The sequence below is a fragment of the Phaethon lepturus genome, unplaced genomic scaffold, assembly GCF_000687285.1.
Source record: "Phaethon lepturus isolate BGI_N335 unplaced genomic scaffold, ASM68728v1 scaffold5507, whole genome shotgun sequence".
Classification (NCBI taxonomy): Eukaryota; Metazoa; Chordata; class Aves; order Phaethontiformes; family Phaethontidae; genus Phaethon; species Phaethon lepturus.
The window spans coordinates 10,513-33,476 of record NW_010549669.1 but is presented as its reverse complement, the minus strand read 5'-3'; the positions used below and the strand labels follow the sequence as shown (position 1 = coordinate 33,476).

General features: G+C 37.3%; 1 protein-coding gene across 1 annotated transcript; it reads right to left on the bottom strand.

The window, feature by feature from the left end:
- Nucleotides 1-51: 51 nt before the first annotated feature.
- Nucleotides 52-22,628, bottom strand: LOC104623273 (ankyrin repeat and SOCS box protein 5; the record flags this gene model as incomplete). Its single annotated transcript, XM_010290316.1, has 3 exons — nt 22,433-22,628; nt 1,265-1,344; nt 52-159 (listed from the first exon to the last, which is right to left on the bottom strand). Coding segments are annotated over exons 1-3 (384 nt in total), but the record flags the coding sequence as incomplete, so codon positions are not given.
- Between the last annotated feature and the right edge of the window lie 336 nt (nt 22,629-22,964).

Here is a 22,964-nt window from a genome sequence, read left to right as displayed (position 1 = left end):
GTTAAACCAAGGTCAGCACTGGACTTCATGTACAAAAAATCAATTCCTTACATTTGCTCCTGCTTCAAGAAGGATTCTTGCACATCCTACATGATCTCCCAGGCAGGCTTCATGAAGTGGAGTTACTTGGTCAATTGTTAGTGTGTCTACATTGTACCCCTAAACAAGACATGAATGACATATAAAGATCATACAAAAGCAGTTAAGAGTCATCTCCTCACACTACTGTTCAAATGAATAGTTTATCATACTCTAAACAGGCTTAAAACTCCACTTGCAATAAATAAATCTTCAATGAGCATAAAAAGGATTGTTCATTAATCAATGTGTATAAAAGAATAAAAGTTGTCAGCTCTTCTTTTTTTAAAAAAATCAGAAATAGGAATAGGATATAGAGGATACAAAGAAGATGGAAACAGACTGTTGCGATGCACAGTGATAGGACAAAAGGCAACAGACACAAGCTGGAACATGGTGAATTCCAATTAGTTATGTGGAAAAAAATTTCACTCTGGGGACAGTGAAGCCCTGCAACAAGGATCCAGAGAGGCTGGTCCATCTCCACTCTTGGTGATCTTTAAAACTCAACAAGGTGCTGAGTTTAAACTGTCCTGTGATTCTATGATTCTCTGAGTTAAGGTCTGAAAGATATAAAGCCTGAATTTTAGCACGGAAAATACTTCTTGGATTGATAAAATCACCAAGCCTTTGAAATTTTCTGCAGTAGATGTTGTTTGATTCTTAAGAATTAATAATTGCATCTATTGGCTTTCTTCAAATGTATTCTACAGTATAATTTTTCCGCATTGTAGTAGCTAATATGACAATGTTAATATTGAAATTTAGCAGTTTACAGTCTCCCCCTTTGCTATTAACAAAATAATTTTATTTAAAATCACAACTATGCAAAAAACAGAACCTTTCAGTGATTTTTCCCCTCAACAAGTATCTTCCTGACTAGCTCTATTTACCTGAGGGCTTAAAGCAGTAGTACTCCATTGACTTACACCTTGTAAGAGGGGAAGACTGAGATACGTTTAGATGCAGCTTTAGTAAAAATTGGGGGAGGAGAAGTTTTAAAACATACAGAGGAAATATTTTAAATATTAACTTATACCTTACCATATAAAAAATTCCTAAATGTGTATTGCTCTGAAAAATTCAAGTGAAAAAAGCAAAGCAAAGCATACTAAATCTTCATTAATAATCTATGCTGAGAAATTAACATTAAAAATGAAAGCAATTTTAAGAACACAGTCTTCACCTGTGACAATAAAGTCTTTAGAGAAAGAAGACGTCCTTGACTGGCTGCCTCATGCAGAGGTGAGCGATCTGCCCAAGAACCTATATAATAACAACATTTATTGAGTAAACCATATGAATTAGAAGGATTTTGGAATGCATAGATCAAAGCAGCAAATATAATGCACAGAATGAAATCAAATGTCCTATGAAATTAATTTTTCCTCTTTAGAGACTATTTCAAATGATCAGTTTCTAGACAATAAAAACTACTATATTATTAACTGTAAGCATCTCTAATAAATGATTATGTGGTACAGAGAACAAAATATTGATATACTTCTTTCAGTAATCTGATTTAATAAATTGATCAATTGCCATATATATAAATATAACTTATTTTTGCAGCTGGTATATAGAAATTTATAGACTTCAACAAATTGGTATTTGAACTTAAACTAGATATAAACCCGCCTGAAAAAGTCCTGAAAAGGCTGATGTATGTGAAAATCAATATGGAAATCCTTGTGTATGATGACATCAATCTGCAGGTACTACACAAGTGTAAGGAGAAAAAATACAGTGGGAATCACACTAAGAAAACCTGCTATAGTAGAAATACGATATTAAGTCTAAGTTCTCATTCTAATAGGCTATTAGGGCTAAAAATAGTTAGATATGCTTAATGTAAAGATTTGGCATTTATTTTGTTTTATTTATCCCCCCAAAAAAGAAAGGGGAAAAAACCCCAAGAGAAACCCAGCAACAACCCTGCCTTCACACACATACCCCGCCTCAACTCCCAGCCCAGCTCCCCGAGTCATCATGTGGCTCCCGATGAAGAACCTGCCCTTTCCTCTAGAAGACTGGCCACTGACAGGTCCCTTCGAGCCAGACAGGCATAGCTGATACCAATTTATTGTGTGAATTTTGCAAGTCAAGTTGTGAGAGATTGTGCAAGGAAGAACCATCTTCAAAATATATTACGAACTACCGGTATTTATTCCTGTAAGAAGAAAATCACTGGCATTGTAAAATGCTAATACAATCACTCACGTGAGTTACATCAAGCCCCCCAAAATCTCTGAAGAAATGTAGAGAGAATTAGCTAAGTATGATGAATGGTAACAACAGCAGATGAATCTCCAATGCATAAACGTGCTTGACTTTGTTGCGATGGACTGGGACTGCCTGCAAAGCCAGTTACTGCATTTCAGTGACAAGGCAATGGATTTTAAATGGGAAGGCTATTGCTCAATCACTGTCCATCATCAGTCCAAGCTCAAGAAACTGTGTTTCTGTTTCCTATTGGACCTCTTCTGTCCATTAGCCGATTTCAGAAAGCACACTTTTGGTTACAATAAAAAAACCCGTCAAATCACATGAAGAATGAATGAAAAGATTAAGACTGCTCAACCTGAAAAGAAATCAGGGCATAGTTAAAAAAATATGAAATAGTGTACAATAGGGAAATTGAGATAAAACCTCTATTTTCCTAGAGGTGTTAGTGAATGAAACTAAAACATACTCAGAGGTAAGATTGTATCTTCTCACAGAACATACAACTACACTGTGGAACTCAGTGCCGCTGCATGCTATCGAGATCAAGAATTTAGCAAAACAAAAGCACAGATGAGTATTTAAATTACTGTAAGACTACATAAAGCTGATCACAGAAGTTGAAAAATATAGGAGATTAAAGCTCTATAACCCTGATCTTAAAAACGCATGGAGATTTCTATTATGTCAGAGTATCCAGTATCTGTGAAACTCCTTGTATTCTTTCATCTCTGGGAGGAGAGGGACCATAGGCAGGGTCCATCTTCCAATACTCTTTCAGAATTATTTGCACTAAGCTCTGATCATCTGTGTGTACACATGTATGTACATGCACACACATCGTTCCCTATGCTTTTTATTTAGGTTTATTAAATGTAATATTTTGCAATTCTTATTGCTAGTCAGAATAACAGCTAAAAAAAAACCATACACAAAGTGATTAGGATTTTAAGGCCTATTATATTACAAAAACTGAGCTCAGGAACTGAGGAACTCAATTGACTGGATTTTTACAAAACATCAGTATTTTCTTTGTCATCCCAATAAGCTCAAATATATTTATCCTATTGTAGGTTGGATGTGTACAATCACTATGAGAATTTTGACCAATGTTTTCCTTCTGTGGTAGTGTCTGAACCAGCACTCATGTCATTCCAATTCAAATTAATTAGATCCATTAAGTTCTCCTGCTGGCAGCTGCAAAGAATTCCTCAAAAATAATTAGAATTTATACTGAGAGGCTACTTTTGAAATTTTGTCCCTCTGTCTCTACAGATGAGAACTTTCCCCTCTTGACAGTTTACCCTACTCCTAAATTAACAGCAAAAAAAAAACCAAGACACTTAATTACTACATAGAAAAACATCTAATAAAATTGTAAGTGTCATGAAGTTTTTATGCCCATTAAATACACTCACACTTTGGACATTTTTGTAGCCATGTGTAACTCTAAACAGAACAAAGATGCAGGTAGGATCTTTGCAACATTTTTTCCATCCTTCTTTCCTTCACCTCCTTCCCTCTTGCTCAGAGCGCCTGTTAATGTAATTACTTCAGTGACATTTGAGAATCAAATGATGCCAGATCCCACTGTGAGCTCTCTTTTGCACCTAGACCCACTTGATATCCCTATCTTCATGTAGAGACATCCAGCAGCTAGCAGTTTCTGCTAAATCCATTAAATACAAAATGCTTGTGTCACCTCTACTAGAAATAAAATCTATAAGCAAAATGCTGCAGAATTATTTTGTGCAAACCAAGTTTGGAAAAACAAAACTTTCACATTTCAACTGATTTATTGAGAAACATAGTAATTCATCACTAAATACCACAGGGACAAGAATATGTTAAAAGTAAATATGTATAAAAAATAAACGTAAAGTGTCTTAAAGTAAATTCTTTGTGTAGAGTGCTGCCTTCTGCTAATCTACAAACTTGCTATGTCTCTCACCTAGAAAAAACATTGACAAGAATATAAACAAGGACATTTTCGCATTCACGGTTGTCGGTAACAGCAGTATTAGCAAACACAGTCTATTCCAAAACTGTTAATGCATTAATTCCCTACTGATGTCGTCTCTGACAGATGCCGAATACAAAGTATCTCTAGCTATATTTAGAAGCCACAATTAGTTCCAAGTTCTCCGAAGGGCAGCCTACATTGCTTTGTAAACACTAACAAGAAAGAATAAATATATCCACTGTATTAACAGGCGAAGTTGAAAACAAAATTACAAAGTATCATACAATACCTAAATCTCCATCTCCCCATGGCACTTCCAGCCAACTGCAATTATAAATCCTACTCATTTCTTTCAATCTGGAAAATAAAAAAAAAATTTAAAAAATCTGTTCTTGCTAGCTGGGCTTGTTCTTAATACACTCCAGCTATGTTTGGAAGGAGATCAGCAGCTCACTGTAACACGAACTTTCACCCTTCAGTAAACACAGCTTTGAAAATACGAGCATATACAAGTTGTCAGTTTCGGTTCTTATGCTAAAGGACTGTGGCCCTTTTAGTTCATTTTTCACATTTCTTTTTTTAACATAGCAACTTTTCAAAGTGCCAGTATCTGTGCATTTGCCTTCCAAGAGAGATTAACTCGAATTTCAACACAAGAGAAGCTCAGAGTTGAAATCAAGAGCCCCTTGAGCTGAATAAGAACTGCAGGACAAACTCCTCCTCTTTTAACCGCATGCAATAAGACACATAGTTTTGTATCCTCAAAAATCAGCATTATTACATAGATTTGTAAGGGAAGCACTGCCAAATGTTCATGTGTTATTTTAATACTTACGCATAACCTACTCAGAAAAGAAATAAGCAAAGATATTCTGAACATGTTTCAAATGCTATTTGATCTGTAGGCTGAACTGCGTTTTTCTCTTAGCAGTTCACTATTGCCTCAATTATCTTCTAAACATTTTCTTTGATTGTTAAATTGGGGTTCTGGTAACTATTCTCAGCAGTGAAAAATCCCCCAAACCAGGGATTTGCAATTCCGACTAGGGTCCATTTCTAAGTCATTAATGTTATTTTCTTCATGTTTTCCTACAGACTTCACTCCTCTACATCTACCTGCAATTACCTGTAAGTCATTCCTGCAATTATGATCATAGTAGTAAAATACTAAGTAAAAATATTTTCGTAAAAGTCATCAACTCCAGTCATCCCATCCTTTTGTTTTTACTTCTAAAACTTTATGTTGTCTTAGGAAAAAAAACCAAAAAACCCAAAAGCCACAGTACAAAAGGTACATTAAAAAGTTTAGTTTTCAAAACAAGGAGAACTAGAAATGAATGAAAATCTTCTCACCAACTTCACTGTGAGAAGATTTATGCCAGGGTGTAGCACTTCAGAAAAATACTGCTCTAAGGGTAAATAGACTGTGTCCCAGTCCTCAGAAGCAGCAGCAGCATCAGAGAAGAACTGAAAATAAAAGCCTGACCCAGTTCATCACGGGGAGATGAGGAACACAGATTTATTCGGAAAGTGTTGTAGCGAACGTTTCTTTCTGCAAAACTAAGGAAAGCTGTGGGTTAAGCTCATCACTGTTACTTTTATTCCTTAGGATGTATTCTGAGTGTTTCGGATTCTGGCAACTGAAGCAACAGACAGGACCGATAACTGTAACAGAAAAACTCTGTAACATTATAGTCCCGAAGTCAATGGACTCGCTTTGCTCCAGTTGTTAAAACTGCCTGATACTGTGTATATGTAACGAAGGGCTAACAGATTTTTTTTTTTACTGTGGCACTATAAAATCACCCGTTTGTGTCTAAAGCCCTTGCAGGACAAAGAAGTGTGTCAACTAGTTAATTAATATTTGATGTTAAAAACTATTGAAAAGAATCTTAAGTCAAGGATTTAAAAGTTAGGAAATGCATCTGTGGTACTTAACTACTATGATTAGAGATGACTAGCAAAACAGAAGCCACTTCTTTTTAACAAATAAAGTTCCAACAACCAACACTGAAGAACGAACTCCAAAAGAATCAGAATTTAGGCTAGAGATTACTAAAATATGTCTGAGAGAGAAGATGTAGTTCAAGAAGCTTTTAAATATTTCATGTCAATGAATTACAAAGTATCATACAATACCTAAATCTCCATCTCCCCATGGCGAAAACATACAAAAATAATCTTTGTTTTCATTTGACTGAAAATTATATGACCATACATACACACATAAATATATAAACACTCACACAGAAAAAAATGAAACCTTGATTGGTTCAAATCAACATACTTTCCAGTGTTTATTATCAGGCAGACTTTCAAAATTTGGGGATTTCATTCCAAATGCAAATGCCAATGACTTCCTACTCCTGAAAGCCATACAAAACAAATTTACTTTCCCCACACAGTTGTTTATGATACACTCACATTACATGACCACATGTTAGCGTTGCCATTCTAGTGTTGTATTCAATGAAGGAGTTAGCATTAAATTTATTTTTTACCACCATATCTAGTAGGATCTCTCGCTCTTTAAGGTACGCTATCCAAACCATAAACTGACTATAGCATTGTTAATTTTATATTGCCTGTTTAACGGTATTCTCCCAATAACAAAAGAATACTTCAAAACCCTTGCTGACTATTTTTGTAACATCATCCATTCATACCATTCTATAACTAAGGAACACGAAAGACAGTTTTAATGCTGCAATTGTAAACCCCATCTAATAGCTAATTTTTTCCAGAGTATTTAAGCATTAGAGTGTACACTGAAAGCATAGTTTAATTATGGCCATGAGAACTTTGAACTTCTGAAATTTCAGCCTTAGAAAATAATAACCATGATCAGTCCAGAAACTTTTAGGTTGGATGATTGGTCTTGAAACACATAGGTGCCACAGCAAAGACAAGAACAGAATTTGCTTTTAGGGACATTAAAATGTTAACCCTTTTTTCCTACTATTCACTACATGCCTTCTAACCTTGGCAACACACAGGAAAACATAGGGTGTGTTTTTTCTGAGTATAAACCTAATGAATTCTCAGAACATCATCCGCCTTGCACATCCAAGGAAGCAGGGGCTTTGTGGAAAAGTCCAGCATGTGCCCGTGTTGTCAAATACAGGGTTACAATGCATTAGAGAGCCAAAGCAGCGTGACACAGGCAGCATTACTTTTAACTGTTCCTAAATTTTGAGTGCTTTGGCATAGCAATTTGACATACTCCTCACACAGAAACACGAGCCGCTAAACTGTATTAAAAACCCTAAACCCCCCCTCACAACGGCAATACCCAAACACAGCTCGCTCGGTTCCCAAGAGAAGCGACATTACGCTACGCGAAGGCAACGGTAATGACGACGGCAGCGGCAGCTGCTGGCTCTGCGCCGGGCCTTGCGCCCACGGGAAGGAGCGTGCCAGCCCCCTTCGCCCCTCACACGAAGGCACAGCGACAACTCCCTTGTCCGCTGCTCATGCACGGTTTTGTTTTTCCCATCTTCTTGAAGGACCAGCAACCGGCTGGATATTTTTCTAGCCGAAAGTAGCTTGCAAACTCTGCGTGTCACAGCTAGAGTGCAAAGGTGTAAAATCACATCAACCTCTAAATTCAGTAATCTGTTAGACCCACATCAGATCTGAGTACGTGGAGCAGCTGGTAGTACTCTTAGGCTGTTGTTATTTCCTTGGGCAAGTCACTAAAACAAAGTAAGGGTGTTTCAGTGGCCTAACTAGAAGGTGACAGAAAAGACATATGGACATTCTAAGTTGAGTTCAGACTTTGGCGGTCTTCTGCCTGGAATAATTTTGCTCCTCAAATGTAGTCTCAGCCTTAATCCAGACTGCAAGCAATTTTCCTCAAGTTGTGCTCAGGATTCTCAGCATTTTCCCAACCTGCCAGAGAGCTGAATGCAGCACTTGGCCTAATCCCCAGCCTTGAAAGCGGTACCCACCTGGGTAGCAAAGCTGGGCCCAGTGCGCTGATTTTTGCCACACCCAGGAGATTTTGGTAAAATTGCCTGGTTGTGGACCCTCAAAAGCCAGTAGGTTGAAGATCTTTTCCTAGCCTGACTCTATCTTTCCGCCCTTATACCAAATATTATCACGACATATTCCAGCCCCCGCATCACTTTTAGTCCGTTTTCCAATCTGCATATTTAATTCCATACTGCATTGCAGTATGGCTTTCTCTTCCTTTGCTCTACAAGGGTGCCTGCAGAACAAAGTCAGGTTTGGATGCCTCCATGGGTGGGAACCATGGGAAGAAAAGAGCCTCCTTCAGATTTGAAGAACATGTATATCTAATATCAAGTGAACTGCAACAACCAGAAGCCTCAACTGCAGCACAAGTCTCTCAGTACTTCAAGAAGTCTGTCAATAAATACATACAGCCAGTTTGGCAAACGCAAAGAGGCTGTAAGTAGCCGGACCGTCCTAAAAGGATTCTTGTGATTTTGAAAATTTCAAAACTTGACTAACCGTGGCTATTACTTTATAAGAATGGCAAAAGGGCCTAACGCTGAACCATACCAAGGAGTGGCTACTGCTAACATTGATAAACTTTTGTAAAATTTCTGTTCAGTCTGAGGGAGAATGTCCTAGTTTTTTGGGGGAACTACTGACCTAGCTGAAATGTTCATAAATAAAAGTTACTACAGATCAGGAAATCTTAGCCCAAACAGTGAACAGTAGGAGGGTAAAAGACACACTGCATATTAAAACTGATTAACAAATATAACCTTACGGTACCATTGCATTCAAACAGTTACTTGAGAAGCTATGGTAACTGTTGCTTAAGTTCTTGAACATTGCTTAACTCTAAAAATGGCAGTACTGGAAATCAGCAAAGTAGTTTTAAGAATAGCTATATGTTATAGGAATCAAGAGTTATGTTTTACATGGTAAATTCATAATTATTTTTATGCACAATATATCAAATCTCTCCTTCCTGTCTCCTCCTTTCCTTGACTGTTTTAACATCTCCAGTTTTTAATTTGATATCATATTTGATTTACTTATTTTCTTTTTTTGCTTCACTCTAAGTCTTATGATACGATCAATGTTAATTGGAATTATGATCACTCTTTAAAAAATTTCCTATTAGACTCTTGCAATTACTCAAAGTTCCTTGTATTATGGAAAAATAGGAAAATATGTCACAGACAATAGCAGTCCTAAGCACTTCTTTCATAAAAGAGTTTGTTCCTCATTGCTAAAAACTTCAGTGTCCAGCAAGCTAAATACCTTCTACGTACTTCTCTATGAAAACCCTTACAACTGTATCCTTGCCTTTAGTATCTCAGTACAGCACAAGAATTCTGTCACCCACAGTCGCTCCATTGCCTCCTATTTCAGCTACCTATAAACTTCTCTTTACACAAAGTTATATGTAAAGTTTACTCCTCCCCCTCCTTTCATTCCTCAGTTCCCTGTTGTAAACAATTAGCCTTCAGTATCCAGTTACCTTGTGACAGGACAGCAAAAGTCAGGGTAAGTCAAGCCTTAAACACTTGCATAAAACAAATAGGGTAGATAAACAAGAAAAGGTATTTTAGATCAGCTGATAAGAGTGCAGAAAGAACAAAAATAGCTTCAACGCCCTTGTGTTAACCCGTGCAAGACAATAAAGTACCACTGACTTAAACATGCATTTATACTACAGCTAGAAAAAACACCCCCAAACCAGTTTAGAGCTAGAACATCATAAATTGGGTCAGCTTAGCATATTGCAGCACACCGTTTCTGACATGGCTGCTATACTAACCTTGGCTGGTCAGAATACCCCAGCTAGCTTTTCGCTTCGCAGGACACTCCCCTCTACTTTCTAGGCGTCTTTTGGGGAGATTCCGGCTCCTCTGAACAGCCGTGTTTGTTGTCATTATTTGTCTCTCGTGGAGAGCCTGTCTGTCATTGGTGCAGGTGGTCTGGTCTGACGAACATCCGCAAATGGATTTCTACTACCTTTTTTCCTCCTTTCGCTTTTTCACACAGGATCTTGCTGTACTTACTGTAGAATGGCTACAACACTGAAATCCATTCAGTAACATTTACTAGCTTGGACTAGTGAGTACATAGTGGGGGAAGGGAAGGACTGCTCTAGCATTTTCTATTTTTAAAACAGAGAAAGAATCAGCTTAGCTACAGCGTGAGTCTTAACTATTTAAATGGAAAGAAGGTGTTAATTTTTTAATCATTTAACCAAAAAAGAAACAGATTCTTAAAGCATAACTATTCAATGCTTTGTTGCTTGAATAACAAGCAACCTAAAACAGAAAAACTAAAACTGTTTTATCAGAATGGCAATTTTTTAGTAATAGAAGCAATAATTATTACTGCATCAGGCTTTATTCATATGTAACTTGCAGTTAAAAGAGGTTTTGGAATTCAGAAGAATCTATGAAACTATGAAGCACTTCTGGGTTTTTGTGGAGATTTTTGCTTTGGGTTTTTTTGTTTGGTTTTTTGTTTTGTGTGGGCTTTTTGTTTTGCTTTTTTTTAAATAGGGGACAAGGTGTCCTACAGATGTCAACTAGAAACTACATCCTGAATAAATAAAAGCATGGTTTAAAAAAAAAAAAAAAAAAAAAGATTTAACTGGTTATTTTGTAAGTCTGATTCCATTATGAAAGTAAGGCTGTAGTCTTGTCAGAAGTCGTCATCAATATTTTTTTTAAATATTAACAGGGGCAACCAACTAGTAGTGGATTTTTTTTGTTTGTTACTAGATATCATGCTGATACTATACAATAGAAATCTGCAGGGAAAGCAACCCATGAGAAAATTCCAGCATGGAGAAAGAGAACAGTGATTTTTCTGTACTAATAACAAGTTAAGTTGCCACCTTTACCTCCCCACCACTTCTTTCTAGTATTTCCTCACTGTCCTCTTCTACTGGTATAAACACTAGCCGTTTGTAAACTTTTTAAAGAGAAATTAACATTACTGGGTTTCATTAATACTCCTACTTTCAGGTACCTAACAAAAATTAATCCCTAAGATATTGAAATAATACACAGGTATTTAATGAAATTTTCTATATACTTCTTGTCTTTCTTTAAGAGAAAATCAGAGGCACGATTATAGTTGGGTAGGGGAAGGGGAAAAAGAAGGAGCAGCTGCAAATTTCATCTTGAAATTACTGCACATGAGAACTGCCCTACCGGAATGGCACTACAGTCTTTACAGAACAGAAGCAGGTGGGCTACTGCTGTTCCTGCAAGAAGGAACAAAACTGCACCCTCCCAGACATTATGCTCCAAAAGGTGTTTTTCTCAGGTTTTATCTAGCTGAATGAACCAGAATATCTCACAGACTAAAATAAACACTTCTGCATATCCAGCAGAGACTGCAACTAAGTTTTGAACAGAGCTTTTCCACAAGTGCTCATTATAAAAGGGAGCATTATCAAAATATCCCTTTAATATTAGAATTACTTGTTAAATTGTAGTGTTTTCTTCAAGTAAACAAACACTGGAAGATGAATTAACAGAAAACCTTACTAAAGATGTGCATACATGTGTCTGTGTCAGGAAGACATCAGCACTATTCTCCAGGTGAGAAACAACTGATGACAACTTCCATACTTGCCATGGCTCTGAGGCTCATCTCACTTTTACACTTCCCTTCCATTTGGAATGGAATCCCAGAACTTTCAGGAGGTGGTGGTGAGGATCAGGATCAAGCCAAGCATCTGGCACTGCAGGGCAGGGATTGACAGTAGGTTGGGAAGACAAGACCTACATGTTTTTGTAGGAGTTTTGTGGATGAGGTGGTCAGCTGAGAATGAAGCTGGATCCTTCTAGCGGAGTGGTACAAACCTGGCAGTAGTTCATACAACTTGCCTTCCACAAATATTCCGGTGCCCCTACCTATTATTTTATTAGTCTCAGAAGTGTGACTTGCACGAGCAAGGAAACCAGCAGATACACAGAGAGCTGCCATGGCTTCAAAGAGGAAGACCCTCAGGGAGTCAGTGGCACCTGCTCGCTCTTGTCCAGAGAACTGCACAGGAAGAAATCAGCTACTAATGGAATTAGACTACCCCTAAAATCTGCCACCTTCAAGGCAAGGGTACTAGGAAAAGTATCTCTATTCCACAGACACTTGCCACTCATTATTATGTAAATTTGAATGCAACGTGTTAAAAAAAAAAAAAAGGGCATTTTTTCACGCTTTAAAGAAGGCAAAGCTTATCCCATTCAGGGCTCTAGAAGCAACTTCGCACTAAATCCAGATGGGACAATTATTCATCCTCCAAAGGCCATTAAAAAGTTCTATTGCAACAGTACATAAAAAAAGTGAAAGCTAGACTAACATCAGAATTCAACTGGAAATGTATTAAAAATAGAATTGAGATGTTGATATAAAGAAGGGATGAACATACAGTTAAAATTGTGGAGCCTGAAGAACTTGCTATTTCACTTCCACCTCTGACATTGAATTGCTCTGTGATCTTCCTCATGTCAGCCATCTATATACTGGGTTACATTAGCTACCAAATAAAAATCAGGTAATTTAGGTAATAAAACTATTAATATTTGAAACTACTTAGGCTTGGTACTCAGATTCCTTTCCTCAGTTTTCTCCTCTATAGAAGACACTCAAACACTTCAAAAATCCATCAGAAAACCTGTAACAGAAATCTAAGTAGGTATCCAAGTATGCAGAAAATACAACAAGCCATTACTTGCCCTGCCTTGCTACACAAGCAATTAGGACAGCATTCATATTCTAGTACTTCGCAGAAGCAACGCAGCTACCTGCAAAAAAAGCAGCCAGAGGAAAGAGCAGGCACTACAGTCTCAGAGTAAGGAAGCTGGAGGATTTACTGATGAGTTTGGAATTCTGACTCAATTTAGCAGACAAGCTTTAAATAAACCACTATGTTGCATTTCACTAATATTTAGTTTTATTCAACTTTTATAACGCAGGGGAAGATCTGTTAAAGGAAACTTCCAAGTGATTTTCTTCACAATCTTTTTTAGCCAGATTTTTATAAAAAGAAATGTCAGTACACTTTCAACGTTTCTGTCAGCAAATAGCTCTGAGTTTACTGGGGCAGCAGTTCTTAACTGGGCGGAATGAAAATGGAAAGACATTTTTGTTCCTCCCTTTCAATGGAGAATTCATTCTATTTTGAAGACTGTTCTTAAGGCAATAAAGATGCAGTTTTGGTAACACACAAAAAAATGTGTTAATAAAAACAACAACAACCACCCCACATTTTTCAACACGATACGACCCGATGCAATACACTCCAAACTCCAGTAACAACAATTTATCTTATGAAAAATTGGACAAAATTGCGCTATTTTAAAACATCACAGATCAGCCTTTTGTGTGCAACCCTTCTCAAGTTAGCCAGCTGATGAGCCACCTCGCTTCCCAAACTGTTCTGTACTCTCAGATTCAAATTACTTTTATGACCAGGATTATTATGGGGTCACAGTAACTGCATGGAACCCAGCACACTAAATTCTGGAACAGGACTAGAAATTGCCTTTTCCTGATGATGTGATCCACAGACTACAACCATTAACCTGAAACGATAGATAGGCTCCCTGGATCTCATTGTCAGTACCCCAAGAGCTGCCATTTAAAATTTCCAGAAACGAACCAGCAGAGATCTTGAACATTCCTCCCTGTAAGGAGAAGTCAAGATTAAGCAAGTTTCAGAAATAATTACAGAAATGTGGTTACTGACAAAAACATAGTGTCCTAAAAGACCACAGTGGCCACAGTTACATCCTGCAGTGCCGGCTCAATGCCAAGGAAGTTAAAGGCACCCTAGGGGTACAGTGATAAAGCTCTAGCAGCAGGACAGGGAAAGGACTGGAACAACTTTTTTTTTTTAAAACAGATTCTTGCATCGAGTCATACTTCATGGCCGATACAATGATATTATAAGCCATAAGCAGAAGCAGCTTAGGCATTACCCAGGTGCCACCAGCCAATCCTCTCTCCTCCAATTCTTGGCAAATGCCACCAGATACGCAGATAATATTTAAAATGTCATTAGTTATTTAAGCATAAAATGACATTTCTCTATGCTACTATAAGCACTAAAAAAGCCTATTACACACTCCTGCTCTTTATGCAGTATCGCCACTGTCTCTTAGCTGGAAAACCAAATTATTATTATTATTACTATTATTAAGTTAGCAACAGCACGGACGGCTAATAGTTTTCCTACCTCTTCCCCTGAGATTTTTACAGTTAGGCCTTGTATCCTTGGATGCTGGGATTCAGAATGGAAGGTTTAGAAAAGATTTTAAATTCTGATATGATAAAGGTTCTGTCTCAGCCACCACAGAAGTCAAATATGGAACAATGATACATTTACTACATTTCTTGGCTTGTGGATTTGCAAAATGTACCTGCCAGATCTCCTGCAGACAGGCAGTGGTAACACAGAATATTTGCTAATATGTGGGCTAAAGAAAAACAAATCACAGCAATCATGGTGATGAATCTAGCCAAATCAGTTACCAAGCAGGCCTGGGCTTCAAATATCGACAAAGACAGACACAAGGTATGAGACCAGTAGTCAGCACGAGAGCGGTATCAGAGCACCGCAGAATAAATCTTCAGCCAATTACTGTGAGAGAACATCCATAAAAAGAGAGAGAGCATTTCTGCTGCCAGAAAGACTGTAGACATAGCAAAGGGTAACATCCACTAGTGCAACAGATGCAGCATGCCATAATGGATTTATGACCAACCAGCCAGCATTGCTGCAATCACAAATAGAGCTCAGTACTTAGGCACGTAATGCATTCCCCCAAAGCCATCATCATCCAACCCTGGCAGAAGTTCACTCACTGCTTGCCTGCATTGCAAATGTTTGAGAACATCCCCTACAAGAGAGGAGTGTGAATAGCAGAACTCTGTTCATAACAAGTCTATGGCTGAGGGAAGGAACACCACCTTCAGGGAGCTATACTATTTTGGTCTTCCCTTGTTGCCTTATGTCCCACCGCTGCAAAAAAGACCAGTGAAGATGGTAAATTTGAGCTTGCCCCAATCCAGTACTGGAGTTTCCTAACAGCTTTTCTTTAACAACAGCTTTCTTTAAGGCCTTGCAGGCAGATTGCTGCAGGATTATCTTTCAGTCTTATTGCTATGCACCTTGAAACCTGATGTTCACTCTGATTGTGAGTGTTCAGAGTTCACGTTTCATTTTGTACTTGTTTGTAGTTCAAAAGCTTATTCATTTAATCCAGAAAAATGAAGAAATCAGTTGAAGGGAATTTCCATGTCAGTTAACTTAAGACTGTGCAGATCAAGCAAGCCAATAGGACCCTTGTTGGTGACACACTAAGGTCCATCTTCACATCTTCACAAAGAGTAGACACATTTCAAGAAGTCACACATAAATGATACTGACCGTAAAATACAGCTTGTGGCAATGCTCTTCTGCAGGAGGTCCTGACATACAAATACAGATAAGAGTAAAAAAAAAAAACCAAACAAAAAAAAAAAAACAAACAAACAGAAACCACAAAGGAATCCACATGATAGGATATCTCAGTTCCTTTCAGGGAAGCAAGTATGCAAACAGGCTCCAGCAGATATAGTCACTAGATGTTTCTGTAGCCTCAGAGATTTTCTTTAAGGTGAGGGAAGAGTCAATGCTTGTCAACAGATGTGTTTGGGTTTTGTTGCTGCAAATAGGTCAGGGCTCTGGCCATGCCAGTCTAGTTGCATCATGTAACTCTCACCAAAATCCCTTTAAGGTAGATTATGTTCGTCAGAGGAGAATAGTTCTAGCATCTTGCTGACATGTGGTGTCTTTGGCTTCATTCTAATCAAGTGTCTTCTGAGATTTATTTTGAAGTATGACTCTTCTTTGGCAGTTATTTGTCATACTAGGCAAAGTTATTCAGCATATAAGAGAAGGTGATGAGCTCCATCAAAAAAACCTCCCTTCTGAACTTTCAAAAAGGAACATTCACACTATCTTAAGCATTTTTACACCACCAGCTTACGTGCTGCATATGAAAAACAAATGCTAAATGTGGTGCCTTACGCCAAGTGGTATGGTGAATAGGTATGCCATACAATATTCCTATCATTACTAAATCTCTATTGTATCCAGGAAGCTAGTAGAGGTCTTATACGGCTTTTATTAATAGAACTGTGATCTCTGTGGAATGCAAGTTGAGAGAATGCCTCATGCCTATCTTCCCTACCTAACAACTGTTGCTGAGTGACATTATCAATTGCAACTTGTTAGAATAAAATAATAGGAAAACTTCGCTCTAATCATCCACTGCAGTTCAAAATCATAATCAAGCTTTCAAAACAGCAGATCCCTAACAGTGAAACCCAGCATTACTTCCTATTTATGAGTTGTATTTAATGGACCAGTTTCTCAGGTCCACCCAAGCAGCACTCAGCCTACAAGAAAACGGAGGAAACAGAAGGCTTCATACTATTTACAAGTCTCATAATCCTGAAAGGAGATGGGGACTCCAGTTTTGAACTACCACAATCCCATGGTTGGCTTAATTTAGGGTAACTAGGAATAACTATTGTACTGAACATTCCTACCATGCCTGGCCAGGGCAGATACAGCAAAGATGGGTAGCTTAGAACTTGCTGTGTTCATTCGAGAGTAGACTTTGTTTTTTTTTTTAACTTGGAAGAAATCAGGGCATATTCACCTCCCAAGTCCTGCAAAAAACAGTGTAATATATTTTGAGATGCTATACTTAAATACTACAAATACAAACTCTGCTTTCAAATATTACTTTAAAATAGTATAGTAATGTATAAAGTGATATTCTATGAAAATTTTTGTAACAAGTTGGCATAACTTTAAAGATAGAATATTAAAGAAAAAGCATTTTATGCTGTCAGAACTACTCAGGTTGTACATCAGACCCCAGGTATCTGTCTAAGTACATGACTAGCTGTTTGTCATTTATGCTATATTAACTTCTGCAAAAAATTTCTTTCATAAGAAAGTTCCTCTATATGACCTTCTGCTTACAGCTAAAAGCATTTTGACAGCTACTGGGTATCAGGTTTAATTTTGATAAATAGACTCTTTTTGCCTTATAAAATGTTCATGAATGGGAACTATACCTCGTTCTATAAAGTTATCTGTATTATCAAAGTATGGACTCTTCCACACAAACCAAGCTCTTACCAGTATTTGTCAGTAGAGCTTGTATCTTACAGACCCAAAGCATGAATTAACTCTTAAGATTTGATACACACACTTCGAAATCATGTCATACCACAGTTCTACTACCTCATCCTAAAGCAACTGAACAGTAAAACTTAGCTGAAGCTCCAACTCAGTGCTTGGACACACAGAGCACTTTCATGATATGACCAGCTAATTAGTATAGTAGGAAGAGTCTAAATGTTGCTTTTGATACTCCAATTTGTATTTAGCAACAGCTGTACAAAAGGCTGAGTTATTAACCCTTCACAGGTCTGGAAATACAGTGAGAGAAGAATCTTACTGTACAGATCACTGTCACTGCACATAGCCTACTAAGGCGCTAATTATATGCAAAGTTAATTTGTAATTACGTTCATTTTTGTAGGTCAGTTTGTAGGGCGCAGAATTTTAAAACGGAATAAACATGTATGTGCTATGATTTTTTCCATAAAGAAAGAAATGAATAAAATGTTGACTTCTGCAAATTTTCTTGAGTAATGAATAAATACATCCTCACTTCAACACAATAAAAAAAGAAAAGCTAGGCACCATAACCTGTTTACAACACAGCTACAGCCCCTGACCGCAAAGCATTTAGCTCCGAACAACTAATCAGTCCCTTTCAATTCAATGGGGCAAGTATGTGTATAGAAGTGTTTACAAATTCAGTGCCAAAGTTAAAAATAATCCAGTGAATGGGACTTTTTTTATACTAGAATGGATCCTTTTTTCATGTAATTCTTTTATGGCAGTAATACCACTGACTTAACTGAAAAAATAATTCAGCACTTATAGTTTTTTAAGACATGGGTCTTTAATCCACTTTAAACAAATGTAAATGACTGCAGAGTTCTATCCTGCACCTGGTGCTGTTCAGTTTTTTTAGTATTTTGGATGACAGAATATTGTATTTATTTTTATAAAATCAGTAAATGACACTAAACTGCAGGTGCTGCAACTGCTCAGAGGGAAACAATTCAAAACAGACTTGAGTAAAATGGAGAAATTGTCTGATATCAACAGCATGAAGTCAGCTGAAGCCAGCACAAAGTATTACACTTAGAGAAGAAAAAGCAAATGCATAGTACAGTGACTCTGTTTTAACATGGGGTTTATAGTAGGCTACAGACTGTATCCTTAATACTTTACTTTGGTGGGGAAAAAAGAAGGGGTAAAAAATAAAGAGCGTATCATTCCAGAAGGTATTACATAGGGTATCATATATATGGCACATGACATAACTGCTCCACTTTTACACAACTAATAGTTTCACTGGTTGCACTAATAAAGCCTCAGCTGGAGCACTCTGTTTAACATGGGGAATTAGACACCAGGAAAGATGTCTATGAACTGTATATTAACTGGCACAAATCCAAAGGAGAGCAACTACAGTAATTCCAGGTCTAGAAAACAAGACTTAGGAGGACAGACTAAGTTAAATTTTTTTCTTAATTCTAGAAAAGATGAAAACAGTAGAAGTAGGAAGATGCATGATAATAGTCTTTAAATTGATTACTTTTCATACATGGAGAAAAATTGATAAATAGCTTAATCATATTCTATGTATTTAGTTTGCAGAAATATTTAGGTAGGTCTTGGGGGAGTGAGAAGCTAGTGATGAGAACAGTAAAAGTCGTAATTGGTTGCATAAGGACACTGCAGAACTCACTAGTACTAGGCATTTTAAAAACAAGTTAGACAAAAATTTGCCTAATTTGATATTATATTTGATATATTTGATCCCAGAGCATCCAAATTACCTCTCAAGGTGCCTTTCAGCTGCATACAAGAAAAGTTTTACTCAGACTTCATCTCCATAAACAAATTAATGTGACTTATAATTATTAGAGATTTTATACACAGTTTTCTGGTCTCAGCTGATGCTGACCACCAATCTAGTTCTTATATTTCAATGTCACATAAACAGTATAACAATTTCTAATTATTGGGATGCTATCCCTACCCAGCTGTTCACATACATATGAGATCCAAAGGACAGATTTAACATAGTAGACTGGTGACTATCCATACTGGAGAGAAAATATTCCTGAAATATTAAGGAAAAAAATATTTCACTACTAATATCTAGCAACAAGAGCAAAGTAGGCAGATGACACAGGTAAAGCTGTCTCCTTGTATTTATTTCACTACTAATATCTAGCAACAAGAGCACAGTAGGCAGATGCCACAGGTAAAGCTGTCTCCTTGTATCCAACAAAGAACAAGCCACAAAACAGTCAGGCATGGAACGTGTGATCCTTGGGCCTCAAATCCTGTACTGACATATATACCTTCAGTTTGATGAAAGGAGTGCCACCAAGTACTACTGCTCAGTACCTAAGATGTCCTCAATTATACAGGCTTTGTAAAAGACAGGCTTATTTTAACTCAAGAGCTCAATTCAGTAAACATGAAATAATGCCTGTACCTAATAGCACATTATTTCCAAAGGCTCTTTTCTTCTTCAAAGTTATAGCACTCCATCCTAGCTAAGCCATTACAATAGCAAAAATTAATTTGGTAGTATCCAGCAAACTGAAAATACTAGCACTAACAGAATTTTAAGAATTTTTTAAGAATCAGGTTAAAACTAGAAAATGAAAACTAACATTTCTTCTAATTAGAATTACTTCTTGAAACACTACAAACTTCAACTAGGCAATGATAGGCTATTTTTCTGGTTTGTTTGTTTGTTTTTTTTTTCCTGCTGAGGCTTCTCTACTGCTTAATACAGAATAGGATCATTAATTAGGAGGATACTCAATATTTAATTTTATCATTTAATGTTACAAGCTGTAGCTTATTACTTATTGTACATCCTCTACACATTACTTTGAGCAGGATATTTTGTTACATTGTATTGTATAAACTGTACTGAATTATCTCTGTACTGTGTTTCACAACCATAAAAACCCAAATCCCACAATATGGTGTGAGTTGGGACAGTATCATGCCCCTTCTACAAACAGAGAACACAGATATAGAAAAGATGAGATAAAATAGTAATTTTGAGGAGCCTTATTTGCATCCCAAAGAGCAAGGATAGGTCCTGTTAATGACAACAAATGGCTGAATTTGCAGATCACATAACATTAGCTGAACATGTGCTTAGGACTGTTCCAAACACTGAGTTGGGCAGTGACAAATTAAGACATATTGGTGCCAACTTGTAAAAAGTACAGTTCAAGCACAAAATAGTTGCATTAACTATTTTCTTTTAATAAACCAAGCAGAAACCCAGAAACTCTACCTTATGTTTGAGCCTTTAAATCAATATAAATGTCTGCTACCTGAACAAAAGAATAACCTGCAAGAGTGATACTTTCATCTTTTGCATGGGCCAGCTACTAGAACGCTGAATATACATTTATTTAGACATAATAGTTCAGACATTTGACAAATGACCAAACTAAAGTCTCCTAAAGACTATTTTACTTTCCAACCCGATGCATGTTATTCCTTTCCCTCTAGTCTTCTTCCTTCCTTACTCAGATTCTGAGTCAGTCTTCCCAGAAGCAGCTGCCTTAGAGCTAGCCATCAGTTTTTGACAAAAAAAAAAAATCTGGATTGCAAGTGAGGGCCACCACATTCACTGGGAGTATTTCTGCTAGTGGGATGGACAGTCAGTCCTTCCCATCCTACTGTAGCGAATACACCCCCCACCTCCATACATATATATCTGTACATATACTCACACACAAACATACTTGTGGAATAGTTCAAATTATGTGATTAACATACTCAGATGAAAAAGCGCTGGGTTTTAGAACTTTCCCTCTAAATTGTGCAGAGAACACATAATATAAATCCACCTCAAGTAAATCTTCCGCAAAAGAGGCTAATTCCTGCTTTAGGATGTAAGCCTCTCTCTCCGGTTTGCAAATTTAAATACATACACATAAAATGTCTCACTTTTGTCCCAACATTGAAGACTGAAGAGATCTTTACATTTGAAACCGTTTCTGGCTCGTTTCTACAGTCTCCCCATCTACAATTAACTTGGGTTATTTCTTCTTTTTCATGGTACCTAGGGATGAGTGGTGAAGGTGATAAGAAACAAGTCTTCACCTAAATCAAACTTGATGTCATTCCAGAATACAAGGAACAACAAAGACAAGCAAGGCAGCAGGGATCCCAAGTTGAGCAAAAACACAGCTCAGTCGTGCACTAGGATACCACAATCGAGAAGGGAGAGTTTTCTGCATTCTGTGACCCACAAAAAGCATTGAATGAAAATGGTACTGGTTCACCACAGTCGAGCTTGGGGGAACAGTAGTGCCCAGATCTGCCGAAGTTCTGCTTGAGCAAACAGAAAAAGGAATTTTCACATGAACTTTCAACCCAGTAAAATCTGATGGGTTTCCACACAGATGTCCAAAAGCCCACCCTGACAAACAGTAAGCTTCCTGATATGTGCCAAGACACTAACTAAATAAAAGTACAGATGGACTGTATCTTCTCAAACAAATGATTATACGAAAATTTTAACTTAATCAAGAAATAATTCTCAGAAACATTTGGACTATTGTTACCAAAAGCGTTGCAAAATAATCACATGCCAAGCGTGGAAAATTTCAAACGGGTAATTCAAAACAAACAGGTGAGCTGGGGAACCTAGAAGCAATTTGGAAAATCATCTTAGATTAGGATGTATTTGGCAATCTTAAGTACAGCCACCCTAAGTATAGGCCTCCCTCCTAACAGGACATTGTCTGTAATACTTCAGTTTTATTCTGAACTTAATAACCTAACACTCCTCCCCCCCCGCCCAAAAAAAACCCCAATAAGCTTAAATAATCTAAAAAAAGTCCTTCAGATTTTTGTTTAAAAAAAAACAGTGAGAACTACAGAAAAAAACCCCTCACACATATCATTCATATCATTTGACAAACTGAATATAAATTAGGCTAGCAAGTAAATAATTACCCAGAAAAAAAAAAACAAACAAACACCAAAAACCCCAAGCAGTAGTGATAAGATAGCAAATACAAATATACCTTGTCCTTGAGGAACTCCGTAAAATTCAGCAGCTATCCTTGCCGCTTCCTTACGGTTTCCTTTCACAATGTAAAAATGACTAAGTATAGCGAGGCTGATCTTCACAAAAAGTTTAAAACAAAAAAGGGAAAGTATAGTAAAGTAGACATTGGATAGCTGCTGGGCAAAAGGGCGACTTTCTTCTATGACAGTCATTGCTGCAGCAAAATCTCTCTCAGTGTTTGGGTAGGGCTCTCAAATGTGTTGATAAGATCATATGGCTCCAGCCACGCACTCTTGGGAACAACTGGTCCTGAGGAAAGAAAATATCAGCTGGTCATGATGCTTGCTGCTCAAAATATGACGATTATTTATACTGTACATAGTATTGAGTTCACTACTGCTCCAGCTAGCCTGGTGATATTCAAGTGGGACAGAATATAACAGACACAGGTTCCAAGACCCTGGATTGTACTTGTTCCACTTAAAAGGTCTGTTTCGTTCTAAATTCTGCATTTCTAATTCATTTATTTACTCTATTAATACATGTTT